This window comes from Leptidea sinapis, chromosome 28 (assembly GCF_905404315.1).
Source record: "Leptidea sinapis chromosome 28, ilLepSina1.1, whole genome shotgun sequence".
Lineage (NCBI taxonomy): Eukaryota > Metazoa > Arthropoda > Insecta > Lepidoptera > Pieridae > Leptidea > Leptidea sinapis.
In genome coordinates this window covers 9,343,526-9,369,549 of record NC_066292.1, presented here as the reverse complement: position 1 = coordinate 9,369,549, position 26,024 = coordinate 9,343,526, and the positions used below count along the sequence as shown (strand labels likewise).

The 26,024-nt window shown below is 34.0% G+C and overlaps 1 protein-coding gene across 1 annotated transcript in view; it reads right to left on the bottom strand.

Annotated features, from left to right (window-relative positions):
* The window catches only part of LOC126973010 (uncharacterized), a 158,009-nt gene extending 149,365 nt beyond the window's left edge, over positions 1-8,644 (bottom strand). Inside the window, exon 1 of the mRNA XM_050820135.1 lies at positions 8,577-8,644. Coding sequence (XP_050676092.1) covers positions 8,577-8,584 — 8 coding nt within the window. The 5' untranslated portion in view covers positions 8,585-8,644. The remainder of the gene's footprint in view (positions 1-8,576) is intronic.
* Between the last annotated feature and the right edge of the window lie 17,380 nt (positions 8,645-26,024).

Below are 26,024 nucleotides of genomic sequence, written 5' to 3'. Positions count from 1 at the left end.
AAAGTCCGAATAGATCTTTTCTGCAACACAAAAAAAGAATCAATATCAGTAGCATTTATACTTAAGTACTTGAATATAAATGTATTCGACTTTGTCTGGACTCAAAACTTTTTGTGTTATGAGAGTAAGTGAGAGAACTAGATTATTATTACCTACCTATTATTACTTATATACATCTTAGCACTAAATGGTGATAGTAAAAAAGGTAAAATAATATACTAAGCATATTAAATTAAGGCTTATTAATAAAATATCTATATTGAAAGAGACTCGTTCCTGCAATCAAACTGTGATAACAAATTTGCTGGGTTTTCATATGAATGTTAAAAAATAATAATATCGTAATAAAAAGATGGTAAGGCATATCGCAGTGCAACATGACCTCAACCACATCAGTATAAGCCCGTCACTTAAGATGTAATGTCATGTGCCATGCTTACACACCGATGGTGTGTGGTACTTATGACTTTCAAAGTATCACAAAAGTACAAGGGCAGTAAAGTTTTGCTGGAAAATTTAAAGCTGATGCAGTAGATACCGTGACGTACTAATACATATAATAATAATACAAAATAATAATATATAATATATGCAGTAGCATTTATTATATATTTTTTTTTATGAAATAGGAGGACAACCAAGCGTACGAACCTGGTGTTAAGTGATCAACGTTATCCACATTCTCTTGCAACACCAGGAATCACAGGAGCAAACCCAGCCTTTAAGAAAGTTTTAGCTTTGTAGTACGTGGAAGAAAATTCCAGAAATCCGCACTGTGTTTTACTGTTTGGTAGCAATAAGCAATACCGATTTCATAATATCTCTCCTCAACCGTTTTTATTACTGTTATTCGGTCACGGAATTGTGTTTCGTGTGGTGCGAGTTAATTTCAACAGGAAAGATTAGACATGGCTTCCGCCACACGGTGGCACTTGGCGTGATAATTTATCCTAGATGTTTTATGGCTTCTTCTATTTTATTGCATTTGTAAGAAGATGAATAAAATTTAATTTATTTCCTTTTAAAATTCGGCCAGCGAAGCGGGCGGGAACGGCTAGTGTAAACAGGAGCCTGCACACTTCCTCATGCATACATTACATACATACATTCATACGATAACATGCTGTACGAGAGGTTCTCAACCAACCCTTTGAAAAGCACCTTGGGTTTTCTGTAGTGCACTGACAGATGCTATTTGTGGTAAAGGTGGTTTATACTATAACCCATACCAAATAAATATATAACCAAATTTAAATCGAACAACTGTGGACTATTTTTCAGCTGACAAAACAGCCATCCATACATTCTTTCAAACTTTCGCATTCATAATATTAGTAGGATTTCCAAATGTTTTGAGTTTTCTTGAGTGTTAATTCCGCCAATATTTGTCTTCAAACAATTCGACGCGTGTTTCGCCTCTACACGAGGCATCCTCAGAAGATGTTGACTCGCCAAACTCTGGCTTGAGACTGATGCGAGACTCTGCATTCATCTGTCGAATTGTTTATCAAAACATTTGGATAATTATGGATTTCCGCAAAGTAACGCCTACCTCGATAATTTTTTTATTAGTAGGATACCTTTAGATAAGACTTTCATTAAAGATCTTATTATAGAAGTTGCTTACAGATCACTAGAATAAAAGTTAATATAACTAAACTTTTCTTATGAGTTGATCAGTACAATAAATTAAGTGAATAAAACTAAACATTCCTTATTCCTCGTGGTAGGCTGAGTTGTATAATAATACGCTAGGTATAAAAGGGGGCAATGTAGTTACCCGTTTTCAGACTTAACCTTAGATTATTGAAGGCGTTTGCGATGCCCTGAAGCGGTTAGATTGAGTTTGTATCAAAGTGAAACAACTGGCTCGTCATATTATCAAATCACACAGCGCTCTAAAGCAACCAGTTTTATTTAGTATCTAAAATATTTGATATCCTGTGGTATTGATGTTGGTTAAATATTTGAAATATATATTTTGAGATAAAAGTATATACTATATTACACAAGTGCTGATCCGGCAAACGTTGTTTAGCCATATATATTAAGACTAAATTTTGTATTGGGAATTTGTTGGTATTTCTAAGTATATAGGAAGTAATATAGGTTGTGGATAAGACGTAATCACTAATATATTATATAATAAAACCTTCTCTGAAACATGTAGCATCTTATAATGTAAGTAATATTCCGATCGGTTCTGTACTTTTTGTAATATAACAGAATTTTTCATGAAAATTTTGCTAATGATCGCTCTTTCTAAGTTAAATATAACATTAAAAAAAAACAATAACTAAGCAGTGATTGAATGCGGAGTCTAAGGATGCATTTAGTGTTCGACCGACGGTCAGGCTGTCGTCGGTCGAGCGTAGCTATCTATATATATCTAATGAATTGCTACGCACATAGAGATATGTCGAGCCGACGAGAAGCGTCGTTCGAGTTCGTCGGTCCGACGTACATCGGTCCGCTGACGCGTTATGGCGATAAATTAGTGCGTTCAGTCCGACGCTGACCGAGCGACCGACCACACGCACGATTCAACATATCGATATATTAAATTGTATAATATATATATATAATTCATGAATTGGAAACAAAATCGAGAATTGGCACATGGTGTGAAGCTAAAATTGGGTAGTGGGGATAAGTTAAAACAGTGTGAGGCTCTTTTGCACAGGAAGCTAGCAAGGCTAGATTATGGGTACCACAACGGCGCCTGCCGTGAAGCAAGGTGACGAGCGCAATTTTAGTGCCGCTCATAATTTTTGGGTTTTTCAGGAATCCTGAGTGGCACTGCATTGTAATGGGCGTATCAATTACCATCAGCTGAACGTCCTGCTCGTCTTATTCTCCTTATTTTCATTAAAAAAAAAAACAGGACTTCCGCACACACTATGATAAATAGAGATGAAGACGCATAACGAAATAACATCTCCCGGCATATAGAAGATTTATATTGGGTCCGCAGTCCTTCCTTCCGTCTGTCTGTGATTGGGCTGTATCTCATATAACGTAATAGTTAAGCTGCTAAAATTTTGAAATAGTGTAAAATACCACGGAGTATATGGATACATACTTACGTACAAAAATATTACTTTCTGGTTTTTATTATATTTTATTGCCGATATAACAGCAAAGAACCCATGACAGCGTATTCTCAATTAACCTTCACATATATTTAAAAAAAATTACATATATTTATAACTTGTATCTCTTACGTCTTTAACGGCTTTTTTTTGTTTTCAATTTTTGCTTATGCCCCGCCTCTTATTACGTAGTATTTACATCCTCTTTGGTCATACTATGGGGTTCATGAATGCATCATAGAGGCTTATGATATGTGGGTAGATAAAGTAGTGTATGTAACTGTACAAAATAAGTCATTAAAACTCGCGTTGAGTGCCCTTCATACAGTCATGTAAACTTCTTTTATTTACCTCTATATATATATATATATATATATTCTCTTACTTTCCTGTGAGTACCTACCCATCAACCTCACTCTAACGTTCCAGTCTACACAATATCAAAAATTGGTTCTGATTAATGGATGAACATGGATGTTTGTTTCCGAGTCATGGATGTTTAAATGTATTTATGTATGTTTATATGAATTTATGTATGTTTAAGTAAGTATATCGTATTAAATATATCATTGTCTTGTAACCCATAACACAGGCTATATATGCTTAACTTGGGGCAAGATAATTAGTGTAAAAAGTGTGTTAATATTATTATTATTAAAACAGCCATAAGTTTTTTAATAAGACCCCTAATCTGTATACGTCGGATTAGGGCCCCTTAGACTCACAGTCCACGCATGAACATAAAAGGATTTATCTTCGCAGATGTCATTCATACTTAGCAATGTAATGATGTATGTACTATGTACATATTATTTATAGACAACAATTACTGCCCCGCAAGAAATGAGCAATTTCAACATTTCCATCATTTTTATTCAAAGGCACATAAGTGAATTTGCCAGACACTGTCATAACCATAATGTTAACACCAGGAACAGACATAAACTGATGATGCCTACTACTCGGCTAAGTCGAGTTAGGAAGTCTTTTGTGCGGCGATGTATATGCTTTTACAACAAGATCCCAGAAAATTTTCAAAACAAAAGTATTACGTTAATCAAAAGAATTGTTAAAAAACGTTTGTGTGGTAAAGGTTACTACAACATAAATGACTTTCTTAATGATACCACAGATTGGGAATGGAGTGACCGCCCTCAGGCTATTAAATAATAAGTTTAATTGTACAATATTACTTTTTAAATATATTTATTCGATGAAAAAAAAAAGCCCGCTGAGTTTGTGGCGCCCATTCTTCTCAGGTCTGAGACATTAATTTTGAAATGGGTGGTAGTATTTTGAATTTCTATAAGTGATGTCACATCCTATTTTGAATAAAAATATTTGAATTTAAATTTATGTTTGAACTCTCTGTTCAACTTATGATCACAAATTTATATTAAACTAGCAGATGTCCGTGACTTCGTCCGCACAGATAAAGGGTTTTTAAAAATAATAAGCAAAGTTGAAGATTATCTCATGTCCTATTCCAGTTCCGGTTCCCGTTTCCGCTCCCGTTCCCAACATATTATATGAATCTTATTTCAAGGAAGATTGCTATTGCAAACTAAACCTACTATTGGTATAGTTATAGCTCATCGACGTGAATTAAATTTTTTCACAAATCCCGCGGTTGGATTGTCTATCGCTGTACCAAATTTCGTCAAAATCGGTTCAGTAGCTCCGGCGTGAAAGCGTGACAAACAAGCTTTCATTCACATTTATAATATTAGTAGGTATTACTTTCAAAACTATTGCAACGACAGTAGTACATAAAATATCACCAATTTTATTCCAAGCATAAAGAAATAAATACTATGAACTACAATTCCGCAAACAAAATATTTTACAAGCTCAGCAATATTTCTAGCTGTTTTACTTTCACGACGCTCTTTATTGTTTAAGTTTTGTAACGGTTAAAAATGGGTTTCTTGACCTCAGAAGTGGAATTTGAAGTTTATTTTATATCTAAAGTATAAGTACATTGGTGGTGCTCGTTTGTCTAGCTCGTTGACTGCTTTAAACTCTTACTAAGCAATATATAGTATAACTTATAACATATCTAGAAAAGACTTGGTCAATATAACCTTCTTTAATTCATTCCTTAATAACCTTTTAAAACCTAAGAATCTGAGAAACCGAAACATCTATATTAAAGGAATTGAAGATATGTCTATAATGTTGTCATGTCTTGTGATGATGTCTAAACAGTTGGGCTATAAAGGTGTTAAAAATATGAAATACAGCTACGAAAAAATAATACGAGTTGCACACCGGGAGTGCCGGCAGAAGTGACAACGTGATTATTAACCTTGTGCATTTTTGAATATTGGAATGGTAAGGGAATAATTTCGCATGAATTCGTTTTTTAATCAGTATAAAAGTACTAGCATTAAGATCGTTAGATACAATATTCATTGATTTCGCTATCGTACACAAAAACAATTTATATTACATAAAAAATTTAACACTTTCGAAATATTACAATGACGTTCTATATATATAACGTCATTGAACTATAACAATTATTTTACATTAAAAAGTTTATCCCTCAGAAAAATCAACTTTCATCCATAATTTCAACGACTAACGAATTTTCGATCTGTCCTGACGCGAGTTTAACATTTTATACCAATCCCAAGCAAAGTGCTCAACGCCGCTAAAGAGGTTCACACTTCAAAAACAAGTTAATATTTGTTGTTATTATAAATTCAAGTCAATTTCAAATTCAAAAACTAAGCTAAACTATCATAACTAAACTAACATCACCGATAGCCGGAAAGCAAAACTAATCTTACACAAACAACCAACACACAAAAATAAAACTAGATTAATCCGTCTATTCACCAAGGAGCAAAAAGACTACATATAAGGTTCTAACAAAAATAACATCAATATCGTCCAAACGCACCAGATTTTACGAATTATATTCAAAACAACATTGCTGCATATAACATAAACTCACTGAGAACGAATAGTAATCTACAAGAATTTGTTTAGCCCAAGATAAATAAAAATGGATCGTTATAGTTCTAAATGAAGTGCATGGATATATGGAGAAAACATAGATAATCATTATGAATTTATCTTCTACAACAAAGTCGAAACTCCAGAAAAATATAAAACAGATTTTATAATGTGGAGAAAAATAAAAAACAACTTGTAGGGATAATTCAGATATGAGCATGCACTGGAACACTGAATAAGCAAACCTGAACCATTATCGGTAAATGGTTCAGGTTTTCTTATTGTCATTGCGTTGCGTTTGTCCAAGAATATACTTGCGTTGTTAAGTTAATTTTCCTAGTAACCAAACCTCGAAAGAAATTGATACATGAATGAGGAGTGCTTTGAAGAAGAACTGGAAAAATATATCATATTTTACTTTTGATGTCCATACCCACTTGTGTTCTCATAATGGTACGATTCCACGAGAATAGTGTGCAGCACATTTGTTTACAAACATTTTGTGCAAAACTCCAGCATTGCACGTACTAAGCTTGTATCGCGTTTAGCTTCTGGCTCCACCGGCAAGACTGTGCGTATTTTTTGTAAACGCACAGTGTGGCACACTTGTGCACGAACATGTTCACTGAGAAGAGTTTTTTGTCTTCAGTTGTTAATATGGACGGGCGAGAAAACGTAGTGCTCTGTGCTGCAACTTGTGTTTTATTATGTGGTCTGCTTAAAAAGAAGCGAAGTCAGAAACCGCGTTGATGGGAGAGGCCTTTCCTACAGCGACGAAATGAAGAAACGAACAGATTCGTAGAAGAAATAAAAATAGATCCACTGAGTGGATTTAAAAATATTCACTCGTATATCGTGCGAAAATTTTGAGTTGCTGGTTAATGCGGTTAATCCTCTTATTGCTAAGCAAGATACCAACTACAGAAAATGTGTTCCTGTTTCAATAAGGCTTTCAATTACCTTAAGATATCTTGCTACTGGAGATTCATTTGCAAGTTTAATGTATTTATTTAAAGTTTCAAAAGAACTTATTGCTCGGATTGTACCTGAGACCTGTAAAGCGTCGATAAGCGTGTTGAAAGAAAATATTAAGGTAAGAAAATAAAATCACATATAATTTTAGTTACTTTTATTGCTTTACATATCACGCCAAGTTAATATTTCGCTGTCATTCTGGCATAAAAGTTCCGAGTAATCCTTATCGCGGACATGAAAACTTTCAAGTTTTCCGACTTTAGTCGTTCCTTGGCTCTGAGAATTCGACGAATCTGAATACGGTGAAAGCATTGGAGTCATAGTATATTTTCCAGTACCAATAATAGCGTCATACATTAAATTATCAATATCTCTTTGCACTAAAATCTTCGTTCGCTCATCCTTAATTTTCCTTTATTTCACTGCGACGGCTGCAGCAAAAATGTCGTCATCATCATGCTTTTTTGCTTCCAGCTTGTTTACGTTATCCGTAATGGACAAAGAATGGACGATTCTTGGGTCTTCATCGACAGCACGACATTTCTGAGAGTTCTTCGAAACCTTAAACTTTTCGACTGGACTTTCCTGGGGAGATTCTTGGTCTTCATTTACTGTGTGTATCTGTATATCTTTTACTCGCCGAAATAATTATATTTCTTTTTTCAGATATCTAACACTTCAGAAGAATGGATGATGATAGAGCATCAATTTGACCATCTATGGAATTTCCCTCATTGCATTGGGGCTATGGATGGCAAACGTGTTGTTATTCAAGCTCCAAATAATACTGGAAGTGACTTTTTCAATTACAAAGGTGATTTTAGCATTGTACTTTTATCACTGGTTGATGCAAATTATAAATTTACATACGTAGATGTCGGTTGTAAAGGAAGAATATCGGATGGTGGTGTCTTCAAAAATACTGGTTTCTATGCTAATCTTCAGCAAGGAAAATTAAATTTGCCTCAACCTTATGCGCTGCTACCCGGAAGGAACAAACCAATTCCACATGTCATTGTGGCTTTAGATGTAAATTTAATGAAACCATATCCCGGATGATATGAATGATGAATGATAAAAGATCAAAAGAAAGAATATTTAATTATCGGTTGAGCAGAGCAAGACGTGTTGTGGAAAATGTATTTGGGATTTTGTCCGCTGTGTTTCGCGTACTTATAAAACCTATTCTGTTATCTCCAGAAAAGGCACAATTAATAACACTGACATGTTGTTACTTGCATAATTTTTTGATGACACAAAAGTCGTCTTCACAACTTTATACTTCTCTTGGCAGTTTTGATACTGAGAACCAAATTACCCATAGCACTATCGATGGAAGTTGGCGGTGCGATGCACCCATAGCAAACTTACTACCTTTAAGACATGTCGGAAGAAGACCATGTGGCGATGCGAAAGACATACGAGAAGAATTTGCACATTATTTCCAAACTGACATTGGGATGTTGCCATGGCAACACTAGCATAAAAAGAACAGGTACCTAAAAAATTAAAGAAGAGGTTTGAAAATAAAAAAATTAAACGTACCTGTTCATTTATTTCGTCCTGTGAGTTCACACTGGCGTTCGGTACGTCCCTTCCATGAAAGAAATTCAAGTATGCATAACCAAACAATTTTTCTTATATGTCTGAAATACCAGAACCTGAAGATTTTGAATCCACTATTTTCTTTTTTTCTCGCCGATATTGAGCCAAAATAATCTTCCATTTTCTCATTACCTCTGTCGAGCAGTCAGTCACAATTGAAACTTTGAGCTAACACTTGAGTGGCGTCGTGTTTTTTGTTTCTATTTTTATAATCATTGTGACTGGTCCCATAAAAGAGGATAAGTTTCAATTGCTTGAATAAATTTAATAATTTTATCATTCGTCCAATCCATATTTAACTCAGTTAAATAATGTGCGCGTACGAATAAAGTTTTTCGCTTCGGTGGCGGAAGCAAGACTGAGTTCGCAAACAACAAGCTTGTACGCGTCGACGAGAGTCAACTAAATGCATGTGTGCACGCACAATAATATACAGATGTGCGCGAACATTTTAGAAATGTTCGAGTCAATTTGTTATTGTTTGCCCGAGTGAGTCGACCAGTGTGAACATCTGTGCCATACACTGTGCAGTACAGTGCCACACAGTTCAGCACACTGGTGGAATCGCATCTTAACATTAACCAATGGTTGTCAAACGTAGGCTTTCATTAAAGCACATAACAAAAAACTAGAAGGTTGCCAAGCCAGATAAATGGAAAGAAGTATTCTAAACTTAAAATTATCAGATTAAATACAGAACACAATTATCAGAATTAAAACCAAAATTATTAACGTCACTTATACAATTCGTAAGAACAAATCAACACATAATATAGGGCTGCCATGAAATGGAACAAAACTGTAATGAATTGGTGGTTGGTATCTACAAAATATGAGATCCCAAAATTGAAAAAATTGGAATAGGCCTTTGTCCATTCAAAACAAACGTGTAGATATTAATAAATAGTGGTATTTCAACGAGATAGAAAAAGTAGTAAATATCCCTAAGGAATTTATTATTACACTGTTATAGCATTTTTATACAAAAATAATTATCGCAGATATAATGAAAAAAAAACAAAAATTGAAATTTTATTTTCTTTGCTTCTGATATATTATATTCATCACGGTAAAGCCACTCATTGAAATCAAATCCAATTGCTGACATTTAATATGAAACTTTTGTATTGGCGCGTGCGTAGGAAAACATATATTACTAGCTGACCCAGCAAACGTTGTATTGCCGATATTAAATATTATGATATAATAATATGAAATTATATAGCACTCCAATACGTCTAAGCTTGGCTGAATTGAAACAAGATACTGCTGAGCAACTCAAGCAAATAATAAACAATTATTATAATGACGGTTTTAAGATGTCTTTTCATGAATTTAATACAGGATCATAAAAATAAAAATACAATCGAGGCCACTTCAGTGTAAGCCTGGCGGATGACTGCTAGATATGCGGGATTGTATACCTTACTCACTTGTAATAAGGGATTAGAGGATTGTCGAGAATTGCAGAATCCACCGGGAGAAATGTAATGAAAAGCTGTAATATTACTTGGATGAAATATTCTTTTATTGTTACTTCAATGGGAAAATGGTTTTAATTTTATATCTTAATGCTTTTGTTGATAATGTTTGGACTAACCATGTTGTTTGAAGCTATTTTTTAATTCTGTTATTGTCATATCTTGCTGGAAAGCTTTTTAGAAAAGGTCGGCTTAGGTGTATATTCCCCAATTCTCATTTAAAACGAAACAGTGTTTATAACCACATTAAAAACTATCTCTTTAAGCAAGTATACAAAGAAAACTGGTAGCATTTCTGCGTTATAGTGGATAGCTGAGCTGATCCGTTGACCGAAAGTGCACCAGTGGGAGAAATGGAGAATTCCCCAAGAATTTCCCAGGAAGCCGGCTAGATTATGGGTACGGCGCCTTTTTCTGCCGTGTAGCAGTAATGTGTAAACATTACTGTGTTTCAGTCTGAAGGGCGCCGGGGCTAGTGAAATTACTGGGCAAATGAGACTTAACATTTTATGTCTCAAGGTGACGCTATTGTAGTGTTGCTCTGAATTTTTGGGTTTTTCAAGAATCCTGAGCGGCACTGTAATGGGTAGGGCAATTACCATCAGCTTAACCTCCTGTTCGTCTCGTCCCTTATTTTCATAAAAAAACCGAAATGGCTGCCAACGCTGCGGCTCCCAGTAGATTATTGAGGCACGTGGATATTTTTTATGCGTTCTTCTTCCCCGTGCCAAGCCAATAGGTTCAAATACCTTCAGGGCGCTTACCATTGCTACGGCCATTTTTGTTAAACTTATTTTATAATTTAGATATGATGTAATGCAGATTAACTGAAGCGGCCGTAACTTTAGTTTTTATCTCAAACTTATCAGATTAATCCCCAATAATATCTTGTATAACAAAATTCATAATTCTTTCAAAACAAAACATGCGATTCATAAGCCTCTCAGAAATACAAGGGAATTTGAAAACAATTCGGACTAATATAAGCAGGGATCGGGACAAGATACGCAGTTTAGATAGACATTGAAGCCGAATTCTTATAATAAACTAGACTGTATCTCCAAATAATACCGTTATCTAATTGTAGTTTTGCCAGAAATATGAGCTAATAAATATACAGTAACAGTACGTTTCTAGCATTTTTGATAATATATATTTTTGGATCTGTTTCAATTGTGAGTTATATATTATATAGTTTAAAGGGCTCGATTTCAGCATAGTTGAATATTTGGTAGACCTGTGAGACAATAAGTAACAGGAGCTTGGCTTTTCTCTCTTAGTCGCTTTTTTTAATGCAATTTACATTACAATTACTTAGACCGGTTTGTCATTTTTAAGTTACATCTGAGATTTAAATATATAAATGTAATATGTACCAAATTTTATGGACGTTGAACCTGAGAGTTGAACAAGACATACCAAGATTTACGATCAATGCGTGACTCGGACGGTTGGCTCAGTTGGTAAGAGCGCTCGGACGGAACCCAAAAAATTAAAATTAAAATTTGAAAAATTACTGGGCTAATGAGACTTAATATAACATATTGTCTCAAGGTGACGAGCGCAATTGTAGTGCCGCTCAGCGTTTTTGGGTTTTTCAACTATTCTGAGCGGTGCTGCATTGTAATGGGTACGGCCCTTATTATCACATAAAAAAAACCTGAGAGGCAGGCTCAAGTCCCGAATCATCCATAAATTTTGATACAAATAAAATTTGTATCACATTCAAAATGAGAAAATGACAAAAAGGGAAAACGCAACTACTGAGAGTAAAAACCTTGATGCGGCGAATTTAATATGAAACGTTGTTTACAAGAAAGCCGCAAAAACGAAAAAGTATGAAGAAGAAGCCATCTCCAGATTAATAAAAGTTTCAGGTAAAAATGAAGTCTTTTAGGGATTTTATAAGGATTCTTGTTACTTGATATTAAATTGTCTAGTAACAGGGCATGAACACAAAATGATAATAAATTTAAAGACCAATTTTTGTATGTAGAATGTTTTCGATCAATTCCATTCTCTTTTAAATTCTTAGACCTTTTACGTAAAGCGTATACGAGTAGAGTAGTTAGGTTAGCCATTATTCGACGAGAATTGATCGTAGGTAATTACTCCCAACTGTCAATCAGTATTGCTTCTAGCCCAGTTAATATTACAAGAATAATATGTCTTGAACAATCACTCTTTGCCACTTCGGAATTCGTACTGTAGAAGCTTTTACTAACGTCCCTTTGTTCACAACTTCGTTTATTGAAGTGAAAACTACTTTTAGCGGGGATATATATTTTTAGTTGAGATAAAATCTCTGGACTCGCGACACCGTTACGAGACGCTTCATCGGCTCCCAACAAACAATGGTTGCCATGGTGATTTTAGTTATTATTTAAATATGGGACGTTATTGTCTATTACGTTGTACAAATCGTCCAGAACGAAAACATGAAATTATAACACATTTCACAGACTATTGCAATCTCATTTACATACTCTATCCGTATTCTATCTACGGGTGATAGTAATGTACGTAAGTATCCATCCTAACTCTGTGATAATTAATGTCTTTCATACGCGTTGAAATCATGTGATATTAGCAAGTAAAGCACCGTTATGCTAGTGTGTGTGCGGTTTCGGGGGATAGTAGTTACACAATTTTTTCTCCCTTAAATAATCATATATGGCCACAAATACTTAAAAAGTATTTACGTTTTACGTTTTTACACAACGCACGACGGAATTTTTAAAATATTTTATTGAGACGCAAACTGATCTTTCACAGACGATGACAATTCTCATAATGGCCGCCTATCGGCCTGTAGTAGCATAAGTGTATGCGTAGGGCTTTGTATTTACACCTTAATTGGCTTGTTTTGGTGCTAACATTGTTATGTAAGGTGACACGGAGTCCTTATTTTTTTACTAGTCAGTGGTGTCATCCTAGCAACATGTACCAGGACTTCATATACAGCTTAGAGGTTCATGCACAATGCAGATCTTAAAATTATTACACAAGTGCAGACCCGTTGTTGTTGTTCGCTGGTGTTCTGAAATTATGGATGAAAATTGATTTTTCTGAGAGAAAAACTATTTATGTAAAATAATTGTAATAAAAGTAAGTTGTGTAAAGTTCTGAACCGTGAAATTTTTTATGTAATGTAAATTGTCATTTTATGTGTACGATAGCGCAATAAATGAATATTGTATTTAACCACATAAATGATAGTACTTTTTAAACTGATAAATATAACAATTCGTGCTAAACTTTTCCCTAATAATTTCAAAATAATCAAAAATACACATTGTTAAAGTTCAAGTTTTCACTTTTGCCGGCACTCTCGGAGTGCAACCCGTACTCTTTTTTATAGAATACTAGAATAGACGAGTGGACGGTTTACATGTTGATGTTAAATCACCACCCATACTGGCTTGTAAAACCAGTGAGATCATTGGAGCGTTGACATCCTTAATAGAATATGCGGTTTTTGAAGGTACTTTGAATTTTCCAATGATAATAAGAGACAACTAAAAGTATAGCAGTGCCTTGGTAATTCTATCTTCAAGAATAATACACCATATAATTCTAAAAACCATGTGTAGGTCACACGGTTTTAGAATTATGTAGTATTTGGATACGCACATACTTCTTCCCGTCGGGGTAGGCAGAGACAATAGAATGCCACTTTCTTCTATCATTACAAACATCACGCACTTTCTCTACATTCTTTACTCTTTTCACATATGCTCGCCGGTTCCAGGTGCTTTGGACCTTTACTTTTCTCAAAATGTTCTCAATTTTATTATGGTATTTCCACCTCGGTGGACTTTGTAAGTGAATACACATTATGCTACCTATAATTATTATTCTTCTTAATTTTGACTAGCCAGTTTATCTTTTTATAGAAATGGACATAATATCAAAAGCTTACTTTTTCATTCTAGAATACAATTCTTAAGTGCCTAGCTGTTTAAATAATTCGTGGCAGAGTGGACTGCACATACTTATTTCAACTGTTTGACTCTTTGTACCGACGTCGTACATACGCGCGCGGCGACACGCACTGTAAGCGCAGTTGCCTGCACGCACTCAAGCTCATAAGCACAAGCCTGTAATACGAGCCATCTGTCTTCTAAACTATGTACTTGAGGTACTCGTAGCACCACAGTGTGATCTATTTGCCAGCTCGATGGAATCAAAGATTTGAGAGTATAATGCCTGTAAGCTCTATAAAATAAGATTACTAGTTTATAGTTTGATTGTTTTCTTTCTTTTGTATAGTATCTTTGAAACGCTTTAGATTTAATCTGAAATGTTACATTGTACTTTTATTTTAATAATGTTACTTTGTATGTTACGTAGAGACCTCGCTTCATTGTTTGTCTTTACCACATTTCTTACTTTCTTACATACACAAACAAACTGAAATAAGCTTCCTTGTGCGTACATACACATATTTAGTTACATATTTTATCCACTTGTAACATAGTAATATGATAGTTATTGATTAATGTAATGAAATAGCCGTTGTAACAATATCAGCTGTAGCGATGTCACACAATTGCTAGTATTGCAAATTATAACGAGGTGAGCTAAGTATAATTGGATTTATTTGCTATTTCCAGCAATCAATGACGAGGTTAGTTCCTTTTATTTAATATATCTAATTAAATAATTATTTATCAATCATTAATAATTAACTAAAATCAACAACATGTAAGAATCGAATAAAAAATATCCAAGAAGCTGGCAGTGTTACCTATTTGGATCTAATCAAATCAAAATAACTTTATCGATATAGGTGACATCATGGCATTCATAAGTGTCATTTCCTCAAGGAAATACCATCTCTTCTTCAATTATATTCTCCTGGTACCAACCAATAAATAAGAGATTTATATAGTATATTGTTATGGGGCAGTGCGGCCGATATTAATACTATCTTTGTGCTGCAAAAGAGGGCTATTCGCGCGATTTATAACCTAGGTCCTAGAGAATCATTAAGAGAAAAATTTAAAGAAATAAACATTTTGACAGTTGCTTCTCAATACATTTTTGATAATGTTTTGTATGTTCATAAGCACATTGAGGAATTTTCTAGAAACTGTAACATTCATAATGTTAACACGAGGAACAAACATAAACTTGTTATGCCTACTACTCGGTTGGGTCGAGTCAGTAAGTCTTTTGTTGGGCGATGTATATGCTTCTACAATATGATCCCAGAAAATGTACAAAACAAATGTGTTACGAAATTTAAAAGAATTGTTAAAAAACGTTTGTGTGGGAAAGGTTATTATAGCATAAACGATTTTCTTAATGACACCACGGACTGGGATTAAAGCGAACACCCTCAGGCTCTTTAATTATTAATGTTTATTGTACGATATTACATTGTAATCCATGTTTTATATAAAAAAAAAGCCCGCTGAGTTTCTTGCGCCCATTCTTCTCAGGTCTGAGGCAGTCTCTTTTGAATGGGTGGTAGATTTTGACGTTCAATAAGTGATTATAAATCCTATTTTGAATAAAAATATTTGAATTTGAATTTGAATAATAATATAATAATATTGACACACTTTTTACACAAATTATCTTGCCCCAAGTTAAGCATATATAGCCTGTGTTATGGGTTACAAGAAAACGATATATTTAATACAATATACTTACTTAAACATACATAAATTCATATAAACATACATATCAAAATACATAAATACATTTAAACATCCATGACTCGGAAACAAACATCCATATTCATCATATAAATGCTTGCACCTACCGGGATTCGAACCCGGGACCTCTAGCTTAGTAGGTAGGATCGCTAACCACTCCGCTATTCAGGTCAAACTTATACTCCGAAATTGGTAGAAGTATCGGTGGTGCAATAGTTAGAACCTTTGACGCTCACCGTCCCGAGTCCCGGGTTCGAAAAGCACCCGCCACGTAACAATTCTTTTGGAATTCATATGTCCTTTTATTTAATGCTTTTTAAATCCAGCAACGCTGAATATATTCCTCTAGTGTTTGATGGGTGATGCAGATTACTTATCATCAGGTGGTATATAAAATGATACTTTAGAATTTAATTGGTTTTAGTTTAACATAATATTATTGATGAACATAAGAAGCACCTTAGTAGAGGTAAATACAATCTCAGCTGTTTAAAAAAAACCAAGCACTTAAGATATTTAAAATAAATCAAAGACCCTATTCCTACTTCATTTAGTTAGAAACAACAAAAAGCTGTGTTAACTACAAACAAATATAGTGTTTATATTGATATTTTAAAATACAAAATGTATCTATATACACATTCAAAGCACGTTTTTTGTTGGGCCGTTTAATAGAATTGCTTTCTGAACGTAAAAAGCTTTGAAATCTTCACGTTTCGAATTTTTTCTTTCAAACCTAATTCCACACAACTGACAATTCATTTTGGGAACTTAACCAATAATTGGTTTTATCACGATGGTTACTAAGACGTTTAAAACATTCCACAAGATCAACTTTACTTTTGTGTTCTATTAGGAAAATTTATATCAATAGTTTTCAGCTCTTGTGGCATGTTGTACTTATATACTTCTTCTTCGCACATAATTAAATAATTTGTGTAATTAATCGCAGAAGTGAGGGTTATCACTTTAAAAAAATAACAAATTGTTAAGATTTGAAAGAGCGACATCTCAAGTCAATTTCCTAATATGCAAATAGTGGGGTTGGGCAGATTATCAACTGTCTAGTAGATTCTGTAGATGAATACTACAACCTGAGAGTTAAACAAGACAAACCAAGATTTATGAACGTGACGTCACTCGAACGGTTGGCTCAGTGGAAGAGCGCACGCACGGAACGCGAGGGGTTCATAAATTCTGTTTTAAAATTTAATTTGTGCTCTTACCACGGCGGTGCCTTTTTCTTCCACCAAGCTGTCGTTTGCAACATTATTTGTGTTTCGGTTTCAATAGCACCGTATCTGGTGAATTTATTGGGAAAATGAGATGCAACATCTTATGTCTCAAAGTAACGATTGTAATTGCGATGCGATATATATATATTGAATACTAGATCCGTCAATTCTTCCCTTTAAATATACGATCGTAAACTAAACTCAATATTTCAGCAACTATTTTACGTTATTAATATGAATAGATTGAGTGAAACTATAAATGCAATATTCCTCAGTAGAATATCAAAGCATCTGCGATGAGTGACCACATAAATTGATTTAATGCTCCGATGAGCTTATTGGGTTTGCAAGGTTCGCATAACTCCACTTTGTAATATTAATTACAATATCGGTAGCTGAATTTCAATAGCTTTCGGCTATAGTCCTTACCATGGCTATAATGACATGTTCTTTGTGGTTGTTTGAATGGGATTTTAGTTTGAAGGTTTTTTATTGACTGGGATGACAAACGAGCGTATTTGATGGTAATTGGTAAGTAATATCGACCATCCATTGTTCAGGTGCGCGTGCCGAAAGAGTAGACAGCGTCTCTTTACACTCCGTGAATAAATTATATTTATATTACTATAAACAGTTTATCTAAATAAAAAAAGTGTAAAATACTCAAATACGTACTATAAGTTAATAAAGTATTATAATAAATAGTGCCAAAAACAATTATTTAATTGCAAAAACACTTAAAACTCCAAGACCAGTGCAGTGAATAAATAAAAAAACCATGACCTACGACACATAAGACGTCTAATAGCGAGCACTTCGCTCAGAGAACGGCAAGTCACACGAACTGGTTCTAGTACACAAACATCGTCGCCGAGTCGAGTGTACGTCATCGTGCTACCCCAGCAACGAAACAAGTATCTGCCGCTACGTAGCGACCTACGCAATACTACGTCTCGCTTAAACGAACCGCTACGCTCCACTATAGTCCACGGGCGAATACAACTTTAAGAATCAACATGGAATCGCAATTACAATTGTTTTTTGACAAAATAAAGACAGAAATGAACAACCAAACTAAAGAAATTTTATCACAAATAGACGAAAAATTAAAACCTCTAGTACTCGAAATTGAAGAATTAAAAAGAGATAACAGTAATCTAAAAAACAAATTGGAAATGTACGAGCGCAAAGAAAGGAAGAAAAACTTAATAATTTTCGGCATAAAAGAAATGGAAAAATCACAGAAACAATGATTAGAATGGACAGTCGAAAAATTTAAAAATGAAATGCTAATAAATGTTACCAACAGGGATATTGACAACATTTTTCGAATTGGAAAAGGAGAAAAAGGTAAGCCCAGACCAATATTAATATCCTTTACAAATTATTGGTTGAGAAATGATCTACTAAAAAATCAAAGAAAATTGAAAGATGCTTACATCACAGAAGATTTCCCCAAGGAAGTACTAGCAATAAGAAAACAACTACAGGAAAAAATGATGGAAGAAAGAAAGAAAGGAAACTTCGCGGTAATAAGTTATGACAAACTAATAGTCAAGGAAGGTAAACACAGAAACCAGAAGAACCGCAAAAGAAAAGAATTGACATCACCAGAGGTAGCACAAAATCCGCGAAAGCAATACGCTTCATATAACAAAAAAACTACAACGAATACAAGTCTCGTCAACGCTTTCGATTTAATACGCTGCAGATCAGATTCATATCCATCCTCATCAAAACAACAAAACACAGGAGAGCACATTAGTTAGCAAATAGCAATCGGCCACCAAAACAACCCGCACACAAAAGAACAAGTAAGTAACCATAACATTAGAAAAACATTTCCCAACCCGAGTGGTCTTCGTGGGAAATTAGACCAATACCCTCCATCTAAAACGTACATACAAAATTGTAAGACTAACCCAAGAAACAATCTACTAAGGATATGTACATACAATGTACGATCCTTATCATCTTATGAAAGGTACCTAGAGTTATCACACGCTCTTGAAAACATCAATTTCGACGTAATGGGACTCTCTGAAGTAAGAAGGAACAACTGCAACATCGAAGAGTACATTGACCATATATTATGTTACATAGGAGAGACTAAAGGCTTATACGGAGTCGGATTCCTTATAAATAAATCTCATAAAAACAATATAGTAAACTATAAAGGAATCTCGGAAAGAGTAGCCCTCCTACAGTTAAAATTCGCAAAGCTATATCTTTCTATCATACAAGTATTGTCCCAACTGAGAAAGCACCGGAAAATGAAATAGAAATGTTCTATGATAACATCAGAACGGCTCTCGACCTTTCGCACGGTACTATACTCATTATAGGAGATTTTAACGCAAAGATAGGAATGCCGAAAGAACATGAATACCCTATTATGGGCAGATACGGTTATGGTAAACGTAATGAAAGAGGTGAGCAACTTATCTCATTTGCAAATGAATTCAAAATGTCAATAATGAACACGTACTTCAAAAAAAAAGAGAGTAGAAAATGGACGTGGATATCTCCAAACCAATTAACAAAAAATGAAATCGACTTTATATTATGTAGCAAACCAAAACTTATTACAAATATAGAAGTTATTACAAATATTAACTTTGCTTCAGACCATAGACCCCTACGCGCTACATTAAACATTGGAACTCAAAAGAAGAAAAGAACAAACTTTAAAACAACTTTAAAGCACCCGACCACACTAGAAGAAATAGAACTATATATCACACAACTAAAGAAATGTTTATCAGAATTCGAGCAAGGAAAACAAAACACAAATAATGTACAAACATATTACGATACATTGGAAAAAGCTATTACTAAGGGATTAAATTTAAAACTAAATACAAAAAAGTCAAAAAATATCTTAAATGACACAACAAAAAGCCTATTGAAAAAAAGATCAGAACTTATAAAAACAAAACCTAACGATAGAAAAACTAGAAATGAACTTAGTAAAATATTCAAAGAAACAAAAAAATCAATTAAACAAGACTACGAAATATATAGAAAAATAATAATAGAAACCAATCTGGCTAAATATAGAAGTACAAAACGGGCAAAGAAAGAATTAATATCACATAAAAAATGGATCCAAAAACTGAGTAGGGGATCAATAGAAACGAATTCAAGAATAGACATACTAGAACAGGCTACTGACTACTACAGGAAGCTCTATAAATGTACGGATGGACACACAGAAAATGAAATTTTCGAGTACTCAAATATTACCGACACTGATGTTATGGAAATCAAAGACACGGAAGTTATAAAACACATAAAACAAATGAAATTGAATAAAAGTCCTGGTCCGGATGGAATCACGACCGAAGCTATAAGAATAGGAATACCCGCCATAACAACTCATCTCACTCGACTTTTCAACTTAATATTAACCACAGGAACCATACCCTTGCAGTGGACTATTTCAGAAATAGTACTGTTATACAAAAAAGGAGACCCTCATAATATAACTAAGTATAGACCCATTAGTCTTATGTCTAGTATTTATAAACTGTTTGCATCAATAATACTAAGCCGGATCACAGAACGCATAGATGCCACACAACCCAAAGAACAGGCTGGCTTCCGATCCGGTTTCTCAACAATGGATCATATACATTCAGTCGAACAAATAATTGAGAAGTACAAAGAATATAATAAAACCCTCTACATAGCCTTTGTGGACTACAGCAAAGCTTTCGATAGCATTAGCCACACAGCCATATGGAATACTCTAAATAATCTAAAGGTCAACTCAAAATACATAAAGATAATAAAAAATATATATATGAACAGTGTTTGCAAAGTTAAATTAGAAACAAAAGGAAAAGACATCAGGATTGAAAGAGGAGTCAGACAAGGAGACCCACTGTCTCCTAAATTATTCATAGCCGTACTAGAAGAAGTTTTTAACAACATAAACTGGGTGAATAGAGGTATTATGATCAACAAAGATTTCTTAAGTCATCTTCGATTTGCCGACGATATAGTCATCTTTAATGAGAACCCAAAGCAACTGGAATCTATGGTTAATCAGTTACATGAAGCAAGTGCCATAGTAGGCTTGGAAATGAATTTTGAGAAAACAAAAATTATGACAAATGGTCTATCAGTACCAATAAGCGCCGGATCACAAACACTTGACTTTGTGAATGAATATATATACCTAGGAAAGCTGATATCCTTCAATAAAATAAGTCATGAAGAGGAAATAAACCGACGAATAAATCTAGCCTGGAAAAAATATTGGAGCCAGAAGGAAATTTTAAAAGGAAACTACAGCTTGGAATTCAAAAAAACGGTAATGGAATCCTCTGTTCATCCAACTTTGTTATATGGCTGCCAAACATGGGTGTTTACGAAGAAAATACAACACTAATAAAAAATAGAAAATAATTAGGACATGTCAGCGCGGAATGGAAAGAAGCATTCTTAAATTAAGAAAAATTAATAAGATACATAGCCAGAAGATAAGGAAGAAAACAAAATTAACTGATGCCTTAAATCAAGCATTAAAATTAAAGTGGCAATGGGCCGGACACATTTCCAGACTAACAGACGCTAGATGGACCATTCAGACCACAACATGGAAGGGACCTGTAGGAAAGAGAAATGTGGGCAGACCCTATGTGGACCGATGAGATAAGAGAGACTGGCGGAACTAATTGGCTCGAAAAAGGAAAAAATAGAAAGGAATGGAAAGGAATGGAGGAGGCCTTTACCGCACTGGGATCCATTTGAAAATAATCAAGAAAACTAACATAGTGCATGCATTATAACTTACTAACATAAAAGTTAATAATAAAATAATCATGTTTGTCGACTAACCGTACTAACATACTAACACTAAAATGTAGAAATCAATTGGAAAATCATTAATAAAGGCTTTATTATTATTATCATTATTATTATTAGTATTATTATTATTATTATTATTATTATTATTATTATTATTATTATTATTATTATTATTATTATTATTTTTATAATTTTTCTCAGCCTTTCGCTGGTTTGCCTGCATTTACGGGTCGAAACCAAGTAAATGCAGCGTGTGGTGTGTTAAATTTATGTGTAGGGTGAAATGTCGTGTTCGTCAATTTGTAAGAACTTTCTAACGATTCGGCATGTATTTAAGATGGCGACTTTTTGTAAGGTTATGTAAAGAGTTTCCTTTAGTTCTAGTAGTTTAAGACTATGTAACAGATGGTTTGGGATAACACCTGTGGTGGAAAGGACTATTGGAATTACGTATACTTTTTTTTGGTTCCAGATTCTAGCCACTTCATCCTTCAGTTCAGTATATTTGTTGATTTTTTCAGAAATTGTTTTTTGTAAGTTATGAGTGTTTGGAACAGCAATGTCTATCAGGTAGGTTATTTCATTTAATTTATCTTTGAGCGTTATATCTGGTCTATTGTAGTGAATGGTTCTGTCTGTAAGTATCGCGCGATCAAAATAAAGTTTATATGTATCGTTTTCTAAAACTGTTTGTGGTTTATATTTGTAATAAGGTGTGTTTGTGTTTTGTATGAGTTTGTGTTTGAGTGCTAACTTTTGGTGAATGATATTGACTACTTGGTTATGTCTATGCGTGTAATCTGTTTGTGTGAGTGTTGTACATCCTCCGGTAATATGTTGGATGGTTTCTGGTTGAACGTGGCATTTGCGGCATTTATCGTTTGATATTGAGGGGTCTTTGATTATGAATTTTCTGTAGTTTTTGGTGTTGACAACTTGGTCCTGTATCGCTATTATAAATCCTTCGGTCTCTGGGAATAAGTTTCCTATTTTAAGCCATTTGTTTGAGGCGGCGGTGTTTATGTGGGATTGTTCTAGGTCGTGAGGATGGCGGCCATGTAACACTTTTCGCTTCCAGCTGTCAAGTTTTTGTATTTGGGGATCGTTTCTTCGAGTGTTTTGAGAGCTTATGTCTTCGTGTAAATTAAGTGGAGTAAAGTTAACATCATTTTTAACAATGGCTTTATGAATTTCGCTGGTCTGTGATTTTAAGTGGAAAAAATCTTTTAAATTGCCGACTTGTTTTTGACAGAGATGATTCAAATCAATGAGGCCCCTTCCTCCATATTCTCTTTTGATAGTAAGTCTTTCTATTGCAGATTTTGGGTGTAGATTATTGTGCTTAGTTAGTGTGGTGCGAATCGTCCGCTCTATTTGTTCTATGTCTGTTTTTGTCCATTTTATGATACCAAATGAGTATGTTAGAATTGGGATAGCATATGTATTTAGGGACTTAATAAGGTGTTTGCTTGTTAATTGAGTTTTACAAAGAGCATTAATTCGTTTTTTAAATTCTATTGTTAAAGTGTTTTTGATTTCTGTGTGATCTAATCCTCTAAGTTGTTTATATCCTAAGTATTTATATAGTTCGGTTTGTTCCATGGCTCTAATTATATCGATATCATTAACTGCATAATCGCCCGGCCGTATCTTGCCTCGTTTTACGTGAAGTGTTCTACATTTATCCAAACCAAATTCCATATTAATATCTTTGCTAAATTGTGCTGTAGTATCTATTAATTTTTTCATTTCCATTTCTGTTTTTCCATATAACTTAATATCATCCATATATATGAGATGAGAGACTATTGTTTCTTGTATATCGTGTTTGAGGCGATATCCTGCACGACAATCACGCAGCAAATGTGACAGGGGGTTTAAGGCGAGGCAAAACCACAGAGGACTCAAGGAATCGCCTTGATAGATACCCTTTCTAATGGCTATTTCTCTAGTTGTGATGGTGTTTTGATTTGTATTCAAATAAAGTGTGGTTTTCCATCTAGACATAATATCGTGTAAAAAGTTTATTATTTTTGGGTTTATTTTATATATTTGTAATATTTTAATCAACCAAGAATGTGGGATACTATCGAAAGCTTTCTTATAGTCTATATATGTGCAATGTAGGTTTCTATTTTTTGAAGTCGCATGTTTGTGAATAGTAGAATCAATTATTAACTGTTCCTTACATCCCATGTGGCCTCGCCTGCATCCTTTTTGTTCTTCCGCTATTATATTATAATGTTCAACATGTTTATTGATTTTTGTTGTTATGGCTGATGTTAATATTTTATATATAGTTGGTAGGCATGTGATTGGTCTATATTGTGAAGGGAGTGGAGATATCTGTAATTTTGGAAGCATATAGGTTATTCCAGTAGCAATGAAATCTGGAATTTTCTGTTTACCAATAATGATATCTGTAATATTTTTGGCCATGATTTTATGTAAAGAAAATAATTTTTTATACCAAAAGTTATGAATTTTGTCTATCCCTGGTGATTTCCAGTTATGCAATCTGGCTGTAATGTTATTTATGTCTGTCTCAGTTATTTCTGTGAAATCCATTTCTTCAATTGCATTCCATTTATTTTCTTCTTCTATAATCCAATCAGCTTTATCATTGTGATGTACTTGTTCTTCCCAGATGCCTGACCAAAACGTTTCCAGTTGTTCTTGTGTGGGCACATTAGGATTGTTTACTGTATCTGTTTTTAGTTTGTGTAAGTTTCTGTAGAAATTCTTTTCGTTAGTGCTAAACATTGTGTTATCATTTTTCCTTTCCTGTGCCTTTTTGTATCTTTTAAGTCTATGAACTTTGAGTGCTAATTTTTGTTTTAAAGTGTCTAAAAATTCTTCCGGTTTAATGTTGCTATTTTCATGTTTAGTGTGTGTGTTTCCTGTTTTAAATATTACTTTAACATGCTTAATGATTTTACGGGATCTATTGTTATTGATGTACTGGGTGAGTCGCCCACAGTCTGCTCTGAGTTTTTCTATATCCTTTTCTAACCTTATTTGCCATGGTGGTTTATAACAGTCTTTGGGCCTTGTGCTTCTAATATATTCTGTGACCTTATAGTTAAGTTCTTCAGAGATAACTAAGGCTACGCAATACACTATCGTATGTATGTCAGTTAGTTTTGTGTCGTCGGAAATAAATCTGGACAGGATATCGCTATTAAACATATTGACTAGTTGAAATAGGTGAGAATTGTATCTAAGTTTAGGCAATTTTGGACGGACTAGTGGGTCCATTCCTGAATATTGTGTTAGTGCTGTTTTGAATTTATAACAAATTTCTTCTATTTCAGTGTTCGTACCTGGGTTATGGTCTAATACCGTATCAATGTCGTTTTCCATCATTATAGTAACAAATTCAGTCTGTGTAGGCATATTATGTGATGTCTGAGTGATATATGAGAATGTTTGTAATGATTGAATATTATATGTGAATGTATTTAATGATTGATTGTGCTGTGTGTTTGGTATTGTTTGAGTGGAAGAACATGGAATTACATCGTTTGTTGGTTCACTAATGTTAATATGGAATTGATTTTCATTTTCTATTTCTAGTTGTGACTTTATTTCTTCTTTAATTTGATTTAAAGTTTCCTGATTTAAGAGTTTGTTTTTTACTATTACTCTTCTTTGATCCGCAATTCTTTGTTCTGTAACGTTTAAGTCCGGATATTTTTGTAAGAAGAGTTCATGCAACTGTTTTCTGTAGGTGGTTAGGTCGGTCTCTAATTTCGTGATGTAGTAATAGGTGCGCATAATGAATAGGTTCATTTCTTTACTCCATTTCATGCGCACTCTCGGTTTACCGGCTTTGGTGGACGCGAGTAAAAAGGCATTTGCCTCCCGCGCAGCATCCAAGTTCGGTGTGGGTGAATATCTGCTTGAAAGGGGTAAGGAGGGAATGGATGGTGTATATGAGATGGTACATGGACTCTAAGGTTCCGTTGGAGTAGTCCTGTCAGTCAGTCTGTCATTTTCGGCTGTAGTATCCAAGTTCGGTGTGGGTGAATATCTGCTTGAAAGGGGTAAGGAGGGAATGGATGGTGTATATGAGATGGTACATGGTTATTATTATTATTATTATTATTATTATTATTATTATTATTATTATTATTATTATTATTATTATTATTATTATTATTATTATTATTATTATTATTATTATTATTA